The following is a 21,081-nucleotide window of genomic DNA, read 5'->3' as shown; positions in this document are numbered from 1 at the left end:
GCAGCATCTCAGAACACAAAAGCTGACGTTTCGGGCCTAGACCCTTCATCAGAGAGGGGGATAGGGTGAGGGTTCTGGAATAAATAGGGAGAGAGGGGGAGGCGGACCGAAGATGGAGAGAAAAGAAGATAGGTGGAGAGGAGAGTATAGGTGGGGAGGTAGGGAGGGGATAGGTCAGTCTGGGGAAGACGGACAGGTCAAGGAGGTGGGATGAGGTTGGTAGGTAGGAGATGGAGGTGCGGCTTGGGGTGGGAGGAAGGGATGGGTGAGAGGGAGAACAGGCTAGGGAGGCAGAGACAGGTTGGACTGGTTTTGGGATGCAGTGTGTGGGGGGAGGGGAAGAGCTGGGCTGGTTGTGTGGTGCAGTGGGGGGAGGGGACGAACTGGGCTGGTTTTGGGATGCGGGGGGAGAAGGGGAGATTTTGAAGCTGGTGAAGTCCACATTGATACCATTGGGCTGCAGGGTTCCCAAGCGGAATATGAGTTGCTGTTCCTGCAACCTTCGGGTGGCATCATTGTGGCACTGCAGGAGGCCCATGATGGACATGTCATCTAAAGAATGGGAGGGGGAGTGCAAATGGTTCGCGACTGGGAGGTGCAGTTGTTTATTGCGAACCGAGCGGAGGTGTTCTGCAAAGCAGTCCCCAAGCTTCCGCTTGGTTTCCCCAATGTAGAGGAGGCCACACTGGGTACAATGAATACAGTATACCACATTGGCAGATGTGCAGGTGAACCTCTGCTTAATGTGGATTTGTTTGCTTTTTCTCAAAAACAATGCTGAGAGCGTTTCCCCTTTTAAGGAAATCTGGGAGTAGTGGATAGGGATTCAAGGGACCATCCATTTCTGACAGAGTTAAGCAGAATTGAGATAACAAGGTGTGGAGCTGGACGAACGCAGCAGGCCAAGCAGCATCTTAGGAGCAGGAAAGCTGATGTGTCGGGTCTGGATCCTTCTTCAGAAATCTGATTTCTGATTTCCGATTTCTGAAATCGGCAGTTCCTACTATCTCTAAGCAGAAGTGCGATCCTTCTTAGATAGAATCGCAACTATGTGAAACTCTTACCCTTCGAGTGCTGTGGCTTCTGGGGAAATGAAGATCTTCAAGGCAGGTCAATTTGCTTTCTTTAAAAAAACAGAGAAGGGAGTGTGGCAAGGGTTGTCGAGGGGTGGGGATTTAGGCAGCAAAGTGGAGTTAAAGCTGAAATCAGGCAATCTTATCGAATGAACTCGTGTAACATGAAGACAAGATTCATGCAAAGCGAACACAGCCAACTTTTGCAGCAGCCTCTTGCAAAATCTTGACGTCCCAATAAACAATACAGATAAACAAGGAAATGCTACAGACAGTTCATCCACAGCAAGATGCCACAAACTGTAGTGAGATCAACTACTAGCGTGACATCGCTCGAGGGAAGCGTATTGACTGAGACGCTGAGTGGAACTGCTTTTATTTGAATACTATAAATGGCACCAGTAAATAATGATAATCCATTGCTGAGGAGAGGTGACATGACTTAATTAATTGGAGTATTAGCCAGTAACTCTGCAATTGCCAGGCATCCGGATTAGGCCTGGGTACACACTGCAGCAAATTATTGCAGCGATAACATTCTGGATGGAACAGCTTAATTAGCTCAAACACTCGGTAATATTAAATGAGAACAGCAGCCGGCAGGTGATGGGAATGGGGGTGGGGTGGTTGATGGAGGGAGAGGGCAAACAAAAAGGGGGGAAGCTGAGGGCAGGGACAAGAGGAGAGGGAAGGAAGTGGGTGGGGGGAGAGAGGGACAAGGAGGGAGGGACACACACACACACACACACACAGAACCATTGGCTCTCACCTGACAACACGACTTCAATCAGGTCTCCTTCCTGGATATCGAGCTCCGATTTCACCAACTGCAGGATATTGTCGGAAGTTGGGTTGTGTCTGAAGAGGAGGATTTTGTCGTACATTCCGTAGAAGCCACATTCTGGGAACTGGACAGAAACCAAGACACAACAGATCAGACTGGCAGTAACTCAGGGGAGGCTTTACAGAGCATCGGCCCCCTCTGCACTCTCATTGTCGTATTGCTGTGGTGTAGTAGTACTGTTGCCAGATTACTAACCTGGTGACCCAGCTAATGTTCTGGGGAAAAGACCTTGGCTATTCATCCTATGTATTCCCCTCATAATTTTATAAAAATCTATACCTCACCCCTCAGCCTCCGACGCTCCAGGGAAAATAGCCCCAGGCTATTCAGCCTCTCCCTGTAGCTCAAACCCTCCAGCCCTAGCAACATCCTTGTGAAACTTGAAAGGGTTCAGAAGATTTACAACATCCTTCCTACAGCACAGAGCCTAGAATTGAACGCAGTATTCCAAAAGTGGCCTAACCAATGTCCTTTACAACTGAAGCATGACCCTCCCAACTCCTACACTCAATGTACTGACCAATAAAGGCAAGCGTAGCAAACGCCTTCCTCACTGCCCTGTCTACCTGTGACTGCATTTTCAAGGAGCTATGAACCTGCACTCCAAGGTCTCTTTGTTCAGCAACACTCCCCAGGCCCTTCCCATTAAGTGTGTAAGTCCTGCCCTGATTTGCCTTTCCAAAATGCAACACGTCACCTTTATCTAAATTAAACTCCCTCTGCCACTCCTCGGCCCATTGGCCCATCTGCTCAAGGCCCTGTTGTACTCTGGGGTAACCTTCTTCACTGTCCACTACATCTCCACTTTTGGTGTCATCAGCAAACTTACTAACTATACCTCCTACGGTCATATCCAACTCATTTATATAAATGACAAAAAGCAGAGGACCCAGCACCAATCCCTGTGGCACACCGCTGGTCACAGGCCTCCAGTCTGAGAAGCAAATGTCACCGTCTGCCTTTGATCTTTGAGTCAGTTCTGTATCCAAATGGCTAGTTCTCCCTGTATTCCATGTGATCTAACCTTTAGGAAAGGAAACGGCCGTCCTTACTTGGTCGGGCCTACGTGAGACTTCAGGCCCACAGCAATGTGGCTGACTAGCGTCTCCAAGGTTGAAACAGCCATAAAACGATTGTCAGTTTCTAACAAAAGTGAGGCATTACCTTGAATATCTGTCCCTTACTAATGGGCAACTGAATAAACAATTGGCAGCGAGTCCCCCAAAAATAAAATCACTTCAGATGGAAGAGAACTTTGAGGTGAGCTGTTCTGATTCTAGCTGATTCTTTCACCATGGTTTTTGGGCAGCAGGAAGCTTGTTGAGAGTCTATGATGCTGGCTTTAGCCCAAACCTTTCTTCAGGCCCATCGAGCCATCCAAAAACAACAGGAGAAAATACCAGCCATGGGAGACTTATCAACAATTGTTTCAGGGAATGGCCAGACCAGTGCTTATTGCCCATCCCCAACTGCTCTCCAGAAGCTGCCCTCTTGAACCAGTCCATGTGTTGCAGGGACACACACGATGGCCACGAGGGAGGGAGTTTGTTCCAGGATTTTGACTCGGCAATACCGAAGGAACAATGATATATTTCCAAGGCAGGACGGCGAGGGGCTTGCAGGGGACTTTCCAAAGGGGTGGTGTTGCCATGTATCTGCTGCCCTTGTCCTTCTAGATGGCAAAAGCTACACCACCTTCATTTGGTGTGGGAGTAGCAAACCATTTCTGAAGAGACTGTCACCATTAGTTACAGAGATTAGCGCCCCTCTGTTTCTCCCATCGGTCTAGTTGAGTTGAGACCAGTAAACTGTTGTTCAATATTTACAGGGTACATCTCCTTTCTGCCTACTGAGCTTATGTATCCAAAGCACTGCTTCTGAATGAATGGCTATAGAATCCCTGCAGTGTGGAAACAGGCCATTCGGCCCATCAAGTCCACACAGACTCTCTGAAGAGCATCCCACCCACTGCACTACCTATCCCCGTAACCCTGCATTTACCATGGCTAATCCACCCAACCTGCACATCTTTGGACTGTGGGAGACGCAGACACAGGGAGAATGTGCAAACTCCACAAAGACAGTCGCCCGAGGATGGAATCGAACCCGAGTCCCTGGCGCTGTGAGGCTGCAGTGCTAACCACTAAGCCACCGTGAGTCATTGAATCATACAGCATGGAAACAGACTCCTCAGTCCAATCGGTCCACACAGGCCAGATTTCCAAAACTAAACTAGTCCCACATGCCTGCATTCGGTCCATATCTCGCCAAACCTTTCTTATTCATGTACTTATCTGAACGACTTTTAAACATTGTAACTGTACCCACATCCACCACTTCCTCTGGAAGTTCATCCCACACACGAACCACTCTCTGTATATGCAAAAAAAATGTTGCTCGTGTGCTTTCCAAAACTTTCTCCTCTCATCTTCAAAATATGCCGCCTAGTTTCGAATTCCCCACCCTGAGGAAAGCCGCCTTGTCATTCACCTTATGACCCTCAAAAAAGACTGAGGGGTGACCATATGGACATTTACAAAATAATACAGATAGGGTCTTTTCCCCAGGGTAGAGGAGTCCAAAACTAGAGGGGCATAGGTTGGAGGTGAAAGGGGAAAGTTTTAAAAGGGACCTGTGGGGCAACTTGTTTCACACAGAGGATGGTGTATGTATGGAATGAGCTGCCAGAGGAAGTGGTGGAGGCTGGTACAGTTACAGCATTTAAAAGGCATCTGGATGGGTACATGAATAGGAAGGGTTTAGAGGGATATGGGCCGAATGCTGGCAAGTGGGGCTGGATTAATTTAGGAAATCTGGTCAGCATGGATGAGTTGGACTGAAGGGTCTGTTTCTGTGCTGTATATCTTTATGACTGTAAATCTGTTACCACCATACAAATATTCAACGGTCCTACCACTGGTGGCTTCTGAGGCAGTTTTCTAGTCCTCTTAAAAGAAAAAAAAATCTCATCTCTGTCCTGAAAGTTTGCACCGCACCCCTCACGTGAAATCGGTGCCCCTAATTCTGAACTGATCTACTGGGGAGGAAACATCCTTTCCACACACACCTCATCAGGACTACTTCGGGCTTTCGTACCTCAATTATCTCAATCCCTCACTTTTCCAAACTCCAGTGGAAAACAAACCCACTCAGAGATTTTGTTTTGGAAAGCAAGCAGTAAGTGTAGAATCCAGGCCACAAACAGACCATCGGGGAAGGGGATGGAAAGCAGGCTAAATGGGCTGAATGGCCTCATCCTGCTCCTCTCTCTGCTGTTCTTGGGAAATATCTGGAATGGACTACTTTTTAAAATTATTTATCAGTCCACAGGTTGTGAGCGTCATTACGTAGACCATCACTGACACTGTTTGAATTGTTTCTAAGGCAAATATAAAGTTCCTGGGATAAGAAGTTGCTTTAGAAGGAAAAGTTGAGTCATTTTTTCACCAAATTCATTCACGGTACGTGAGCGTCTCTGGGTTCGGCCCAGAGGGCAGTTAAGAGCCAAACACATTATTGTGGGTCTGGGGTCACAAGTAGCCCAGACCAGGTAAGGTTGACAGATTTCCCTTTCTAAAAATAATGAGTGATCCAGATGGCTTTATTGTGCAGGTGAAGAGGATGGAGGGCACCAGAACAGTTTGCACGTTTTTTTAAAAAGAACAGAAATCTACTTTTACAAGACTGTAATTTCACTTTAAATTTTGAAATTAACCAGCTCAAACATGTTTTGAGCACAGCCCTGGGTGGGTTAGACTCGAATGCGTCTCTTCAGACTGAGAGTGAGGGACACTGATAGTGCATACATAATCCTTTCACAAGGGGGCAACCCAATAAAATCAGCAACATAGCTTTGAAGAGGTGCGAGAGAGAGGGACAGAGCACGCGCGAGAGAGGGGGAGCGCGACAGAGGGAGAGAGAGTGCGAGAGTGCGACAGAGAGACTGCAACAGAGAGAGCGACAGAGTGAGAAAGAGGGAGAGATAGAGGGAGCAAGAGAGAGTGCGCGCGCGAGACAGAGAGACAGCGAGAGAGAGACAGAGAGTGAGAGAGAGAGAGCGAGAGAGAGAGAGAGAGAGAGAGCGAGAGAGAGAGAGCCAGAGAGCGCGCGTGCGAGACAGAGCGAGACAGCGCGAGTGTGCGACAGAGAGAGCGAGTGCGCACGCGAGAGAGCGAGTGCGCGCGCAAGACAGCGAGAGCGCACGTCAGACAGAGCGAGAGAGAGAGAGAGCAAGCGAGAGTGCGCGCACGCGAGGGCGCGACAGAGAGAGCGCGAGACAGAGCTCGAGAGAGAGAGAGAGAGAGAGCGCGCGAGCGAGAGAGAGCGCGCGAGAGAGAGAGAGCGCGCGAGAGAGAGAGCAAGCGAGAGCGCGCGACAGAGAGAGAGGGCGAGGGCGCGCGCGAGAGAGGGGGCGAGGGCGCGCGCGAGAGAGGGGGCGAGGGCGCGCGCGAGAGAGGGGGCGAGGGCGCGCGCGAGAGAGGGGGCGAGGGCGCGCGCGAGAGAGGGGGCGAGGGCGCGCGCGAGAGAGGGGGCGAGGGCGCGCGCGAGAGAGGGGGCGAGGGCGCGCGCGAGAGAGGGGGCGAGGGCGCGCGCGAGAGAGGGGGCGAGGGCGCGCGCGAGAGAGGGGGCGAGGGCGCGCGCGAGAGAGGGGGCGAGGGCGCGCGCGAGAGAGGGGGCGAGGGCGCGCGCGAGAGAGGGGGCGAGGGCGCGCGCGAGAGAGGGGGCGAGGGCGCGCGCGAGAGAGGGGGCGAGGGCGCGCGCGAGAGAGGGGGCGAGGGCGCGCGCGAGAGAGGGGGCGAGGGCGCGCGCGAGAGAGGGGGCGAGGGCGCGCGCGAGAGAGGGGGGCGAGGGCGCGCGCGAGAGAGGGCGAGCACACGAGAGCAATAGAGCGCGAGAGAGCGCGCAAGAGAGAGAGTGCTCGAGGGGGGAGAGAGAGTGCACGAGGGAGAGAGTGTGTGAGAGAGAGAGCGAGAACACGCGCGCGAGCGATGGCGCGCAACAGAGAGAAAGTGCGAGAACACGCGAGGGCGCGAGGGAGCGCGAGAGAGGGAGAGCGAGAGCGCGAGAGAGGGAGAGAGAGAGCAAGCAAGAGCGCGTACGCGCGAGGGTGCGACAGAGAGAGCGCTAGAGAGACAGAGCTCAAGCGAGAGAGAGAGAGAGCGAGAGCGCGCGTGAGAGAGAGAGAGAGCAAGAACGCGAGAGAGAGAGCGAGAGCGGGAGATAGAGAGCGCGAGAGAGAGAGAGAGAGCGCGAGAGAGAGAGAGAGAGCGCGAGAGAGAGAGCAAGCGAGAGAGCGCGCGAGAGAGAGAGAGAGCGCGCGCGAGAGTGAGAGAGAGAGCGTGAGTGCGAGAGAGAGAGAGCACGCGAATGCGAGAGAGAGAGCGCGCAAGCGCAAGACAGAGGGAGAGCGCGAGAGCGCGAGTGCGAGTGCAAGAGCGCGAGAGGGAGCGCGCGAGCGCGAGAATGAGAGCGCGAGCGCGAGAGAGAGAGAGCGCATGAGCGCAAGCGAGAGAAAGAGTGCAAGTGTGAAAGAGAGAGAGAGCGCGTGAGTGCGAAAGGGAGAGAGAGCGCGAGTGCGAGGGAGAGAGAGCGCGAGTGCGAGGGAGAGAGAGCGCGAGTGCGAGGGAGAGAGAGCGCGAGTGCGAGGGAGAGAGAGCGCGAGTGCGAGGGAGAGAGAGCGCGAGTGCGAGGGAGAGAGAGCGCGAGTGCGAGAGAGAGACAGCGTGAGTGCGAGAGAGAGAGACAGCGTGAGTGCGAGAGAGAGAGACAGCGTGAGTGCGAGAGAGAGAGAGAGCACACCAGCGCGAGAATGAGAGAGCGAATGCGAGAGAGAGAGCACGCAAGCGCAAGCGAGAGAGAGAGCGCGAGTGCGAGAGAGAGAGAGCGCGAGTGTGAGAGAGAGCGCGAGTGCGAGAGGGAGCGCGCGAGTGCGAGAGGGAGCGTGCGAGAGGGAGCGCGCGAGTGCGAGAGGGCGCGCGCGAGCGCGAGAGGGAGCGCGCGCACGCGAGAATGAGAGCGCGAATGCGAGAGAGAGAGCGCGCGAGCGCAAGCGAGAGAGAGCGCGCGAGTGCAAGAGAGAGGGAGCGCGCGAGTGCAAGAGAGAGGGAGCGCGCGAGTGCAAGAGAGAGGGAGCGCGCGAGTGCGAGAGAGAGAGCACGCGAGTGCGAGAGAGAGAGAGCGAGCAAGAGAGCGAGAGAGAGAGCGAGAGAGAGAGAGACAGAGCACGCAAGCGAAAGAGAGCGGGAGCGCGCGAGGGAGAGCGCCGAGCGCGCAAAAGCGAGAGCGAGAGCGAGCACGCGAGAGAGAGAGAGAGCACGCGATGTGAGCGACAGAGAGCGAGAGCGAGAGAGACAGCGAGAGAGAGAGAACGCGCGCGAGCGACAGCGCGCAACAGAGAGAGAGTGCGAGAGCGAGCTCGCGAGCGAGTGACAGAGAGAGCGAGAGCGAGCGAGAGCAAGAGAGAGACTGCGCACGAGCGACAGCGCGCAGCAGAGTGCGAGAGAGAGAGAGAGAGAGCGCGCGAGCGAGTGACAGAGAGAGCGAGAGCGAGAGAGAACGCGTGCGAGAGAGAGACTGCGAGCGACGGCGCGCGACAGAGAGAGAGAGTGTGAGAGAGCGAGAGTGCGCGAGGGGGAGCGCCGAGCGTGAGACAGCGAGAGCGAGAGAGAGAGCACACGAGCAAGCGAGAGAGAGGGAGAGAGAGAGCGGGAGCGCGCGACAGAGAGAGTGCGACAGAGAGAGTGTGAGAGCGCACGAGGGCGCGAGGGAGCGCGAGAGAAAGAGAGCGAAGGTGCGCGAGGGAGAGCGCCGAGTGTGAGAGAGAGAGAGACAGAGAGCGGGAGCGCGCGAGAGAGAGAGACAGCAGGAGCGCGAGAGAGAGAGACAGCGGAAGTGCGAGAGAGAGAGAGACAGCGGGAGCGCGAGAGAGAGAGAGACAGCGGGAGCGCGAGAGAGAGAGAGAGAGAGAGAGAGCGCGAGAGAGAGAGAGAGAGAGCGCGAGAGAGAGCGCGAGGGCGCACGCGAGAGAGGGAGAGAGGCGCGAGAGAGGGAGAGAGCGCGAGAGAGGGAGAGAGCGCGAGAGAGGGAGAGAACGCGAGGGCGTGCGAGAGAGAGACAGCGCGAGGGCGCGCGCGAGAAGGGAGCGCGAGAGAGAGAGAGAGAGCGAGAACGCGAGAGAGAGAGAGAGCGAGCGCGCACGAGAGTGAGAAGAGCGAGAGCGAGCGAGCGCGCGCGCGCGGAGAGAGAGCGCGAGAGAGAGACGGAGAGCGCGCGCGCGAGAGAGAGAGGGGGGGGCGAGGGCGCGCCGCTAGGGGGGGGGGCGAGGGCGCGCCGCGAGAGGGGGGGGGCGAGGGGGCGCGCGAGAGGGGGGGGGCGAGGGGGCGCCGCGAGAGAGGGGGGGGCGAGGGCGCGCTTGCGAGAGGGGGGGGGTGAGGGCGCGCCGCGAGAGGGGAGGGCGAGGGGGCGCGCGAGAGGGGGGGCGAGGGGGCGCCGCGAGAGGGGGGGGGCGAGGGCGCGCCGCGAGAGGGGGGGGGGCGAGGGGGCGCGCCGCGAGAGGGGGGGGGGGCGAGGGGGCGCGCGAGAGAGGGGGCGAGGGCGCGCGCGCGCGCGAGAGAGGGGGGGCGAGGGCGCGCGCGCGCGAGAGAGGGGGGGGGCGAGGGCGCGCGCGCGCGAGAGAGGGGGGGGGCGAGGGGGCGCGCGCGCGCGCGAGAGAGGGGGGGGGCGAGGGCGCGCGCGCGCGAGAGAGGGGGGGGCGAGGGCGCGCGCGCGCGAGAGAGGGGGGGGCGAGGGCGCGCGCGCGCGAGAGAGGGGGGGGCGAGGGCGCGCGCGCGCGAGAGAGGGGGGGGCGAGGGCGCGCACGCGCGAGAGAGGGGGGGGCGAGGGCGCGCGCGCGGCGAGAGGGAGGGGAGCGGAGGGCTGCGCGCGCGCGAGAGAGGGGGGGGGCGAGGGCGCGCGTCGCGCGAGAGAGGGGGGGGGCGGAGGGCGCGCGCGCGCGAGAGAGGGGGGGGGGCGAGGGCGCGCGCGCGAGCGAGAGAGGGGGGCGAGGGCGCGCGCGCGCGAGCGAGAGAGGGGGGCGAGGGCGCGCGCGGCGAGCGAGAGAGGGGGGCGAGGGCGCGCGCTGCGAGCGAGAGAGGGGGGGCTGAGGGCGCGCGCGCGAGCGAGAGAGGGGGGCGAGGGCGCGCGCGCGAGCGAGAGAGGGGGGCGAGGGCGCGCGCGCGAGCGAGAGAGGGGGGGCGAGGGCGCGCGCGCGAGCGAGAGAGGGGGGCGAGGGCGCGCGCGCGAGCGAGAGAGGGGGGCGAGGGCGCGCGCGCGAGCGAGAGAGGGGGGCGAGGGCGCGCGCGGCGAGCGAGAGAGGGGGGCGAGGGCGCGCTGCGCGAGCGAGAGAGGGGGGCGAGGGCGCGCGCGCGAGCGAGAGAGGGGGGCGAGGGCGCGCGCGCGAGCGAGCGAGAGAGGGGGGCGAGGGCGCGCGCGTGCGCGAGAGAGAGGGGGGGAGAGGGCGCGTGCGCGCGAGAGAGAGAGGGGGGCGAGGGCGCGCGTGCGCGCGAGAGAGGGGGGCGAGGGCGCGCGCGAAAAGGGAGCGCGAGAGAGAGAGAGCGAGCGCGCACGAGAGTGAGAGACAGCGAGAGCGAGCGCGCGCGCGCGGAGAGAGAGCGCGAGAGGAGGGCGAGGGCGCGCGAGAGAGGGGGGGGCGAGGGCGCGCGCGCGCGAGAGAGGGGGGGGCGAGGGCGCGCCGCGCGCGCGCGTGCGAGAGAGGGGGGGGCGAGGGCGCGCGCGCGCGTGCGAGAGAGGGGGGGCGAGGGCGCGCGCGCGCGTGCGAGAGAGGGGGGGCGAGGGCGCGCGCGCGCGTGCGAGAGAGGGGGGGCGAGGGCGCGCGCGCGCGCGTGCGAGAGAGGGGGGGCGAGGGCGCGCACGCGCGAGAGAGGGGGGGCGAGGGCGCGCGCGCGCGCGAGAGAGGGGGGTCGAGGGCGCGCGTGTGCGCGGCGCGAGCGAGAGAGGGGGGTCGAGGGCGCGCGCGCGAGAGAGGGGGGGGCAAGGGCGCGCGCGCGAGAGAGAGGGGGGGCGAGGGCGCGCGCGCGTGAGAGAGGGGGGGGCGAGGGCGCGCGCAGCGCGCGAGAGAGGGGGGGCGAGGGCGAGGGCGCGCGCGCGAGCGAGAGAGGGGGGCGAGGGCCGGCGCGCGCGAGCGAGAGAGGGGGGCGAGGGGCGCGCGCGCGAGCGAGAGAGGGGGGGCGAGGGCGCGCGCGCGAGCGAGAGAGGGGGGCGAGGGGCGCGCGCGCGAGCGAGAGAGGGGGGCGAGGGCGCGCGCGCGCGCGAGCGAGAGAGGGGGGCGAGGGCGCGCGCGCGAGCGAGAGAGGGGGCGAGGGCGCGCGCGCGAGCGAGAGAGGGGGGCGAGGGCGCGCGCGCGAGCGAGAGAGGGGGGCGAGGGCGCGCGCGCGAGCGAGAGAGGGGGGCGAGGGCGCGCGCGCGAGCGAGGAGAGGGGGCGAGGGCGCGCGCGCGAGCGAGAGAGGGGGGGCGAGGGGCGGCGCGCGCGAGCGAGAGAGGGGGGCGAGGGCGCGCGCGCGTGCGAGAGAGGGGGGCGAGGGCGCGCGCGCGAGCGAGAGAGGGGGGCGAGGGCGCGCGCGCGAGCGAGAGAGGGGGGCGAGGGCGCGCGCGCGAGCGAGAGAGGGGGGCGAGGGCGCGCGCGCGAGCGAGAGAGGGGGGGCGAGGGCGCGCGCCGCGAGCGAGAGAGGGGGGCGAGGGCTCGCGCGCGCGAGCGAGCGAGAGAGGGGGGCGAGGGCGCGCGCGTGCGCGAGAGAGAGGGGGGGAGAGGGCGCGCGCGCGCGCGAGAGAGAGGGGGGCGAGGGCGCGCGCGCGCGCGAGAGAGGGGGGGCGAGGGCGCGCGCGAAAAGGGAGCGCGAGAGAGAGAGAGCGAGCGCGCACGAGAGTGAGAGACAGCGAGAGCGAGCGCGCTGCGCGCGGAGAGAGAGCGCGAGAGGGAGGGCGAGGGCGCGCGAGAGAGGGGGGGCGAGGGCGCGCGCGCGCGAGAGAGGGGGGGGCGAGGGCGCGCGCGCGCGAGAGAGGGGGGGGGCGAGGGCGCGCGCGCGCGAGAGAGGGGGGGCGAGGGCGCGCAGCGCGCGTGCGAGAGAGGGGGGGGCGAGGGCGCGCGCGCGTGCGGAGAGGAGAGAGGGGGGGCGAGGGCGCGCGGCAGCGCGTGCGAGAGAGGGGGGGCGAGGGCGCGCGCGCGCCGTGCGAGAGAGGGGGGGCGAGGGCGCGCGCGCGCGGTGCGAGAGAGGGGGGGGCGAGGGCGCGCACGCGCGAGAGAGGGGGGGCGAGGGCGGCGCGCGCGCGCGAGAGAGGGGGGGTCGAGGGCGCGCGCGCCGCGCGCGCGAGCGAGAGAGGGGGGTCGAGGGCGCGCCAGCGCGCGCGCGAGAGAGAGGGGGGGCAAGGGCGCGCGCGCGCGAGAGAGAGGGGGGGCGAGGGCGTGCGCGCGCGAGAGAGGGGGGGGCGAGGGGCGCGCGCGCGCGAGAGAGAGGTGGGGCGAGGGCGCGCGCGCAGCGCGCGAGAGAGGGGGGGGCGAGGGCGCGCGCGCGCGCGAGAGAGGGGGGGGCGAGGGGCCGCGCTGCGCGCGAGAGAGGGGGGGCGAGGGCGCGCGCGCGCGTGCGAGAGAGGGGGGGGCGAGGGCGCGCGCCGCGCGTGCGAGAGAGGGGGGGGCGAGGGCGCGCGCGCGCAGTGCGAGAGAGGGGGGGCGAGGGGCGCGCGCGCGCGTGCGAGAGAGGGGGGGCGAGGCGCGCGCGCGCGTGCGAGAGAGGGGGGGCGAGGGCGCGCGCGCGCGTGCGAGAGAGGGGGGGGCGAGGGCGCGCACGCGCGAGAGAGGGGGGGCGAGGGCGCGCGCGCGCGCGAGAGAGGGGGGTCGAGGGCGCGCGTGCGCGCGCGGGAGCGAGAGAGGGGGGTCAGAGGGCGCGCGCAGCGCGCGCGAGAGAGGGGGGGCAAGGGCGCGCAGCGCGAGAGAGAGGGGGGGCGAGGGCGTGCGCGCGCGAGAGAGGGGGGGGCGAGGGCGCGCGCGCGCGAGAGAGAGGTGGGGCGAGGGGCGCGCGCCGCGCGCGAGAGAGGGGGGGCGAGGGCGCGCGCGCGCGCGAGAGAGGGGGGGCGAGGGCGCGCGCGCGCGAGAGAGAGGTGGGGGCGAGGGCGCGCGCGCGCGCGAGAGAGGGGGGGCGAGGGCGCGCGCCGCGCGCGAGAGAGGGGGGGGCGCGCGCGAGAGAGGGGGGGGGGCGAGGGGTGCACGCGGGGGGGGGGGGGGCGGCGAGGGCGCGCGCCAGGGGGGGGCGGCGAGGGCGCGCGCCAGAGGGGGGGCCATCGAGCGCGTGAGAGAGAGCGCACGCGAAAGAGATGAGAGGGAGAGCGCGAGAGAGGTGAGAGAGACAGCGTGTGAGAGAGAGAGAGAGAGCGCGCGAGAGAGAGACCGCGAGAGTGAGAATGAGAGAGCGAATGCGAGAGAGAGCGAATGCGAGAGAGAGCGAATGCGAGAGAGAGCGAATGCGAGAGAGAGAAGCGCGGAGCGCAAGAGAGAGAGAGCGGGCGAGAGAGAGAGAGAGCGCGCGCGCGCGAGAGAGAGAGAGCGCGCGCGCGCGAGTGAGAGAGCGCGCGCGCGCGAGTGAGAGAGCGCGCGCGCGCGAGTGAGAGAGCGCGCGCGCGCGAGTGAGAGAGAGCGCGCGCGCGAGTGAGAGAGAGCGCGTCGCGCGAGTGAGAGAGAGCGCGCGCGCGATGTGAGAGAGCGCGCGCGCGAGTGAGAGAGAGCGCGCGCGCGAGTGAGAGAGAGCGCGCGCGCGAGTGAGAGAGAGCGCGCGCGCGAGTGAGAGAGAGCGCGCGAGTGAGGAGAGAGAGAGAGCGCGCGAGTGAGAGAGAGCGCGCGAGTGCGAGAGAGAGAGCGCGCGAGTGAGAGAGAGCGCGCGAGTGAGAGAGAGAGCGCGCGAGTGAGAGAGAGCGCGCGAGTGAGAGAGAGAGAGCGCGAGCGCGAGCAAGAGAGCGCGAGCGAGAAAGAGAGCGCGAGCGAGAAAGAGAGCGCGAGCGAGAAAGAAAGAGAGCGCGAGCGCGAGACAGAAAGCACGCAAGCGCAAGAATGAGAGAGCAAACGCGAGTGAGGAGAGCGCGCGAGCGCAAGCGAGAGAGAGAGAGAGCGCGAGTGCGAGAGAGAGTGTGAGCAGCGAGCGCGAGAATGAGAGAGCGAATGCGAGAGAGAGAGAGAGCGCGCACGGGTGCAAGCGCGAGTGCGAGAGAGAGAGAGAGAGCGCGCGAGGTGCGAAAATGACAGCGAATGCGAGAGAGAGAGAGCGCGCGACCGCAAGCGAAGAGAGAGAGAGCTCGAGTGCGAGTGCGAGTGAGAGCGCGCGAGTGCGAGAGAGAGCGCGCGGAGTGCGAGAGAGAGCGCGCGAGTGCGAGAGACAGCGCGCGAGTGCGAGAGACAGCCGCGCGAGTGCGAGAGAGAGGCGCGCGAGTGCGAGAGAGAGCGCGCGAGTGCGAGAGAGAGCGCGCGAGTGCGAAAGGGAGAGAGAGCGCGAGTGCGAGAGAGAGAGAGCACGCGAATGCGAGAGAGCAAGCGCGCAAGCGCAAGACAGAGGGAGAGCGCGAGTGCAAGAGCGAGCACGCGAGCGCGAGAATGAGAGCGCGAATGCGAGAGAGAGCGCACGAGCGCAAGCGAGAGAGAGAGTGCAAGTGTGAAAGAGAGAGAGCGCAGCGAGTGCGAGAGAGAGCACGCGAGCGCGAGAGGGAGAGAGAGCGCGAGTGCGAGAGAGCGCGCGAGTGCGAGAGAGAGAGAGCGCGCGAGTGCGAGAGAGAGAGAGCGCGCGAGTGCGAGAGAGAGCGAGCGCGCGAGTGCGAGAGAGAGCGAGCGCGCGAGTGCGAGAGAGAGCGAGCGCGCGATGTGCGAGAGAGAGCGAGCGCGAGTGCGAGAGAGAGAGAGCTCGAGTGCGAGAGAGAGAGAGCTCGAGTGCGAGAGAGAGAGAGAGCGCGAGTGCGAGAGAGAGAGAGCTCGAGTGCGAGAGAGAGAGAGAGAGCGCGAGTGCGAGACAGAGAGCGCGAGTGCGAGACAGAGAGCGCGAGTGCGAGACAGAGAGCGCGCGAGCGCGAGAATGAGAGTGCGAATGCGAGAGAGAGAGCGCGAGTGCGAGACAGAGAGCGCGAGTGCGAGACAGAGAGCGCGAGTGCGAGACAGAGAGCACGCGAGCGCGAGAATGAGAGTGCGAATGCGAGAGAGAGAGAGAGAGAGAGAGTGCAAGAGAGAGAGACAGAGGTGTATAGGAAAGAGAGTGAGAAAGAGAAAGAGGGAGGGTGCGAGAAAGAGAGCATACGAGCGTGGAAGCATGAGAGAGAGGCTGAAGGGGAATGAAGAGAAACGAAAAGCATACAGAGACCTACTCTCTCCTGTCAAACATCTTAAAGTTCACCTCAATGGCTTGAAAGTAGTTTATCTTGAGCACAGCAAGACCCCACAAAACAAGAAATCTTATTTAAAGTGGAATCAATTTTTTTTGTGCGTGTTTTTTGTGTAGGGTTCACCTGGAGTAAAGTAAGCCAGGGTACTCGACAGACCACACTAACAGGTTCAAATTCCTGAGATGCAAAAAGCACCTCACATTTTTAGAGACGGAAGCACAGAGAAAATTTCAACCAAACAAAGGAGGTTTGGCTTGAGAGCATTCTGAGTCACAGCCTGTGATGAGGGATGAGGTTTGCACGTTGCACTCCCTGAATGGCCTCCCTACCGACTCCTGACCTCGAGAGCACAGATTTCCTCTGCCTGGTTCACACATCCCAACATCACGGAGGGAATACAGTAAAAACAGCTGATCGCTATTTTATTGATAGAGAGCAAACTTTAAATTAAAAAGTGTTACAATAGCACCCTCACATGTGGGTCGAGGCTTCTCTTTTGGAAATCTCTTCCATGGCACCGTTGGCCAAGGTCCTCAAGAGTTCCCTACAACCAAAGATGTGGGGGGATTGGCCATACCTAATTGTCCCACAGTGCCCAGGGATGTCTAGGCTAGGTGGGTTAACTATGATAAATGTGCGGTTACAGGGATAGGGTGAGATGCTGTTTAGAGAGTTGGCGAGACTCAACGGGCTGAATGGTCTCTATCTGCACTAGCTAGGGTTCTATAAACCATCGAATCTGGGTGGCACCGGTGACTCACTGGTTAGCACTGCTGCCTCACAGCGCCAGGGACCCCGGGCTCGATCACACCCTCGGGCGACTGTCCTTGTGGAGTTTGCACATTCTCCCGGTTTCTGCGTGGGTTCCCTCCCACGGTCCTAAAGATGTGCAGGTTGGGATGGATTGGCCGTGCTAAATTACCCTATAGTGTCCAGGGGACAGAATAGCCATGGTAATATATGGGGTTACAGTCTTAGGGTGTAGGGTTGGGAAGGATTGCTCTTCAGAGGGTCAGTGTGGACTCGATGGGCCTAATGGCCTTTTTCCATACTGGTAGGGATTCAATGATCCAGGGCCCCACTCAACACCAGGCTCCTCACACTTCAACTTCACCAATATGGTACCTACAGCCCAACCTCACCCTGTCCTTGATAACAAAGTGTGAGGCTGGATGAACACAGCAGGCCAAGCAGCATCTCAGGAGCACAAAAGCTGCGATGAAGGGTCTAGGTCCAAAAAGTCAGCTTTTGTGCTCCTGTGATGCTGCTGGGCCTGCTGTGTTCATCCAGCTTCACACTTTGTTATCTTGGATTCTCCAGCATCTGCAGTTCCATTATCACTCACCCTGTCCTTTCCAGGATTGAGGAATGATTCCCCCAGAGCCTTGCAGGAAGGAGAGGGAAAATAAAGAAGCATTTACCACAGTAGGACAGTGATGTGATAAGAACCTCTTAAGGTGGGATTCTGAGCTCAGAACACTTCCCCCAAAGCTGCAATTCCTGCTCAATGCCAAGTTCACTAATTCAGCATCAGCCTCTCTTGGAAGGTCGTCCCAAGTTAGGGAAAGATTCAGGAGACACCTAAGGGGCAACGTTTTCACACAGAGGGTGGTGCGTGTACAGAATGAGCTGCCAGAGGAAGTGGTGGAGGCTGGGTACAGTTACAGCATTTAAAAGGCACCTGGATGGGGACATGAATCGGAAGGGTTTAGAGGGATATGGGCCAAATGCTGACAAATGGGACTGGATTAATTTAGGATATCTGGGTCGGCATGGACCGAAGGGTGCGTTTCTGTGCCGTACGGCTCTGTGGCCCCCATTTCAAACAGCAGCAGATGCTGGGGTGGAAATCTCTTGACAACAATTGACCCTGAAACCGACATCACTACGTCAAGACAGGCTCTTTTGCGGGATCTTGCCTGTGCTCCAATCAGCTTTCCACCAGCTTGGAAGCACTGTGGCACTTTTGAAGGCAACACAAAAGCAGTCTGGGGGCTTCCCAGGGTTAGGAAGGGCGCCACTTAAATGCAAGCCCCTGCAATCCTTCAGCCACCCGTTCCGCTCAGCACGGACCAAGGGGCCCTTCTCGTGTCCCTCAGTTCCCCATTAAACAATGCAGCACCTGCTCAGGAGGAACAAAAGCAATTCTGCGATCGGCTTTGGCTTCAGGTTTGAACAGGAACCAGGGGTGCAGTAAAGGTACAATGTGGTAGGGGCCTTACTAGGAAGTGACAACTCCCTTTCACATGAGAACAAATCTTTGACAAACAGCTCCATCAATAAAGTGCTCCCTTTGACAATCACAGTGGGCCCCCACCGCTACCCCCAACCCCCAAAGAATAAACAGGAGGTGCCTGTTCAAGTGTCTACACTCCACAAGCCATTCTGATCTAGAAAGCAATAGGAAGTTGGTGTTAAATTGAGATTAACCAAGATATGGCTGGTTTTGCTCAGCACTAATGCTGCGTACTCCCCGTTTAGATTCCCGAGCAGATTAGGTGCACAATGACGTCCCCTTTACCCACACCAAACTACAAAGGCTCAGCCCTAGCGAATCACTTCGCTCACTTTTTAGAAATAACCTGCATGTACACAGTGTCGACGATCAGGTCAAAGGTCCCAAAGCCAATGCCCCAGAGCCCCAAACGTCCCACCCTTCCTTTCCACCTTTAAGGCATTCCTTGAAGACTACCCTTTTTTGTCAAGTTTTGTCAAAGAGGCAACACTTAATTAAAAGATAGGCATTTATGAATGCCAGAAAAACACCACTAATGCCCCTTTAGGGAAGAAAACTGCCATCCTTATCTGGTCTGGGCCTACATGTGACTCCAGGCCCACAGCGATGTGGTTGACTCTGAGCTATCTTCTGGAGTGTGCAATAAGTGCTGACCTAGTTAATCGTGCCCTCATCTTGTGAATGAATAAAAATGAAATTATGCATACTCTCTGGCCTTCCTCACCAGATCTCATAAGGAGAAACTTGGGAGCAACTTTGTTCCTGCTTTACACTGTTGTTCCAGGTATTTAAAAACAAAACTATTCATGGAACACAGAAGTCACTGACCACGTCACTGTTTATTGCTCATCCCCCAATTTCCCAGAGGGCAGCTGAGTCAGAGTCAACCACTTTGCTGTGGGTTTGGAGTCACATGTAGGCCTGAGTGGGTAAGGATGGCAGATTTCCTGCCCTCAAAAGACACTAGTGGCCCAGATGGGTTTACTTAACAATCGGCAAACCATTTCATGGTCATCATTGGAGACTCTCAACCACAATAAAACTGAATTCAAGTTCCACCATCTACCTCGGCCGGGTTTGAACCTGGGTCCTAGGAATAGCCTAGCCTCCCTTCAGAGTTGCGGGGTTCGTAAAACGGTTTCATGGAGGATCACAGTGAGACAGCTTTAGCCCCTCAAACACCTCCAGCATAAATCGATCCCCTGGTTTCAAAGAACTTCTGCTGGGACATTAGATCCAAAATTGGCTTAGAAGCAGGTAGCAGAGGGTGCTGGCTCAAGGGCGTTCTTGTGACTGGAAGCCTGTGTCCAGTGCAGTACCACAGAGCGAGCTCGCTGCTGTGCTCCTCACTGTTTTTTTGTACCTGAACCACCAGGACAGTGTGATCAGTGAGTGTGCAGAACACTAAAAATGGTGAGGGGAGGAAATATAGACCGGCTGGACAGCAGAAAATGGAATTTCATCCTGAAAAGGGAGAGAGGACTAGCAAGACAAGGGCAGACATCTGAATGCAGGGCCTTAGGAAGTACAGAGGGACCTTGGTGTGCATGTCCAGGGATCCTTGTAGATAGCAGGACAAGTGGTTAGGAAGGCTCTGAGAGTCAGGGTAATTGAATACAAGAGGAAAGTGGTTATGATGGAGCTGCTTATGATGTTAGTTTGGCCCACAGCTGACGCACCATGTACAGCTCTGATCTCCACAATATAGTAAGGACGTGACTGCATTAGAGAGGGTGTGCACAGGACGTTCACCAAGATGTTGCGTGGGATGGAGCGAATCACTGATGAGGCGAAACTAGATAGCCCAGGCTTGCTGTCCTTCGAACCGAGACCGGGTATCTGATCAGGGTGGGCAAAGACAGGGTGTTGGGGGAGGGGTAAGCAATTTCACCCCCCTCCCCCTTAGAGAAGGGTCAAATAACCAGTGGATAAGAGGCGGTTGAGAGGGGATTTGAGGTAAAAAGATATTCGCCCAGTCTAGGTAGGTGTATGAAACTCACTGCCTGAAAGGAGGAGGGAACGCAGGAAACCCTCAAAGCTTTTAAGGAGGTATTTAGATGAGCACTTGAAATGCTACAGCACACAACTCCAGAGGAGGCTCTTGGGTACTCAGTGTTCCTCACCGCTGAGCCAGGAGGCTTGGGTTTAAGTCCCTACCTGGGCGCATAATAACATCTCTGAACAGGATGCTGAGAAAAAATATCTACAGGGCTACAGTCCAAATGCTGGAAAATAGGTTTAGAATAGATGAGAGAGATAGTAGGGACTGCCGATGCTGGAGAATCTGAGATAACAAGGTGTGGAGCTGGATGAACGCAGCAGGCCAAGCAGCATCGGAGGAGCAGGAAGGCTGACGTTTTGGCCTGGACCCTTCTTCAGAAAAGGGGGAGGGGCAAGTAAAAATAAATAGGGAGAGAGGGGGAAGCGGATAGAAGATGGATTAAAGGAGGAGATAGGCAGAGAGGAGACAGACAGGTCAAAGAGCCAGTAAAGGTGAACGTAGGTGAGGAGTTAGGGGTGGGGATAGGTCGGACAGGTCAACGAGGTGGGAATGAGGCTGGTAGGTAGGAGATGGGAGTGGGGCTTGAGTTTGGAAGAGTGGATAGGTCAGAGGAAGGGCCGGTTAGAGAGGCGGGGGACAAGCTGGGCTGGTTTTGGGATGCGGTGGGGGAAGAGGAGATTTTGTAGTTTGTGAAGTCCACATTGATACCATTGGGCTGCAGGGTACCCAGGCGGAATATGAGTTGCTGTTCCTGCAACCTTCGGGTGGCATCATTGTGGCACTGCCGGAGGCCCATGATGGACATGTCGACCAAGGAGTGGGAGGGGGGAGTTGAAAGAGGGTTTGCGACTGGGAGGAGCAGATGTTTGTTTGCAAACCAAGCTTAGGTGTTCCACAAAGTGGTCCCCAAGCCTCCATTTGGTTTCCCCAATGTAGGGGAGGCCACAACAGGAACAGGGGATACAGTATACCACATTGGCAGATGTGCAGGTGAACATCTGTTTGATGTGGAATGTCTTTTTGGGGCCTGGGATGGGGGGTGAGGGAGGAGGTTGTAGGGGCAGGTGTAGCACTTCCTGCGGGGTGGTAAGTGCTGGGTGTGTTGCGGCTGGAGGGGAGTGTGGAGCAGACAAGGGAGTCACGGAGAGAGTGGTCCCTCTGGAAAGCAGATATGGGAGGGAGGGAAAAAATGTCTTTGGTGGGTAGGGTCGGATTGTAGATGGTGCAAGTGTCGGAGGATGATGCGTATATCTGGAGGTTGGTGGGCGTGGTACGTGAGGACGAGGGGGATTATGTTTTGGTTGTTATTGCAGGGAGGGGGTGTGAAAGGATGAGTTGCGGGAATGTTTGATGACTGGCACAGACACTACGTCTCTTTTCTGAGCTTATAATGACACTGAGTCTCATTACACCAGGCAACACAAAGATACCGTGACCTTCCAAACTAAATGGAAATCAAAGCCAGACAAGCCAAGTTGGAGGCTGGAACTGACTGCACTCATTCCTAAAGGAGCACCGTCC

The 21,081-nt window shown here is 59.8% G+C and overlaps 1 protein-coding gene across 2 annotated transcripts in view; it reads right to left on the bottom strand.

Moving 5' to 3' along the window:
* The window catches only part of prkd2 (protein kinase D2), a 168,851-nt gene that overhangs the window by 73,800 nt on the left and 73,970 nt on the right, over positions 1–21,081 (bottom strand). For both annotated transcript variants that reach the window (XM_048522410.2, XM_048522411.2), the window contains exon 2: positions 1,843–1,981. In XM_048522410.2, the coding sequence (XP_048378367.1) occupies positions 1,843–1,981 (139 nt within the window). The remainder of the gene's footprint in view (positions 1–1,842; positions 1,982–21,081) is intronic.

The sequence above is a fragment of the Stegostoma tigrinum genome, chromosome 39 (assembly GCF_030684315.1).
Source record: "Stegostoma tigrinum isolate sSteTig4 chromosome 39, sSteTig4.hap1, whole genome shotgun sequence".
NCBI classification, from domain to species: domain Eukaryota; kingdom Metazoa; phylum Chordata; class Chondrichthyes; order Orectolobiformes; family Stegostomatidae; genus Stegostoma; species Stegostoma tigrinum.
This window is presented reverse-complemented; position numbering and strand designations above follow the sequence as displayed.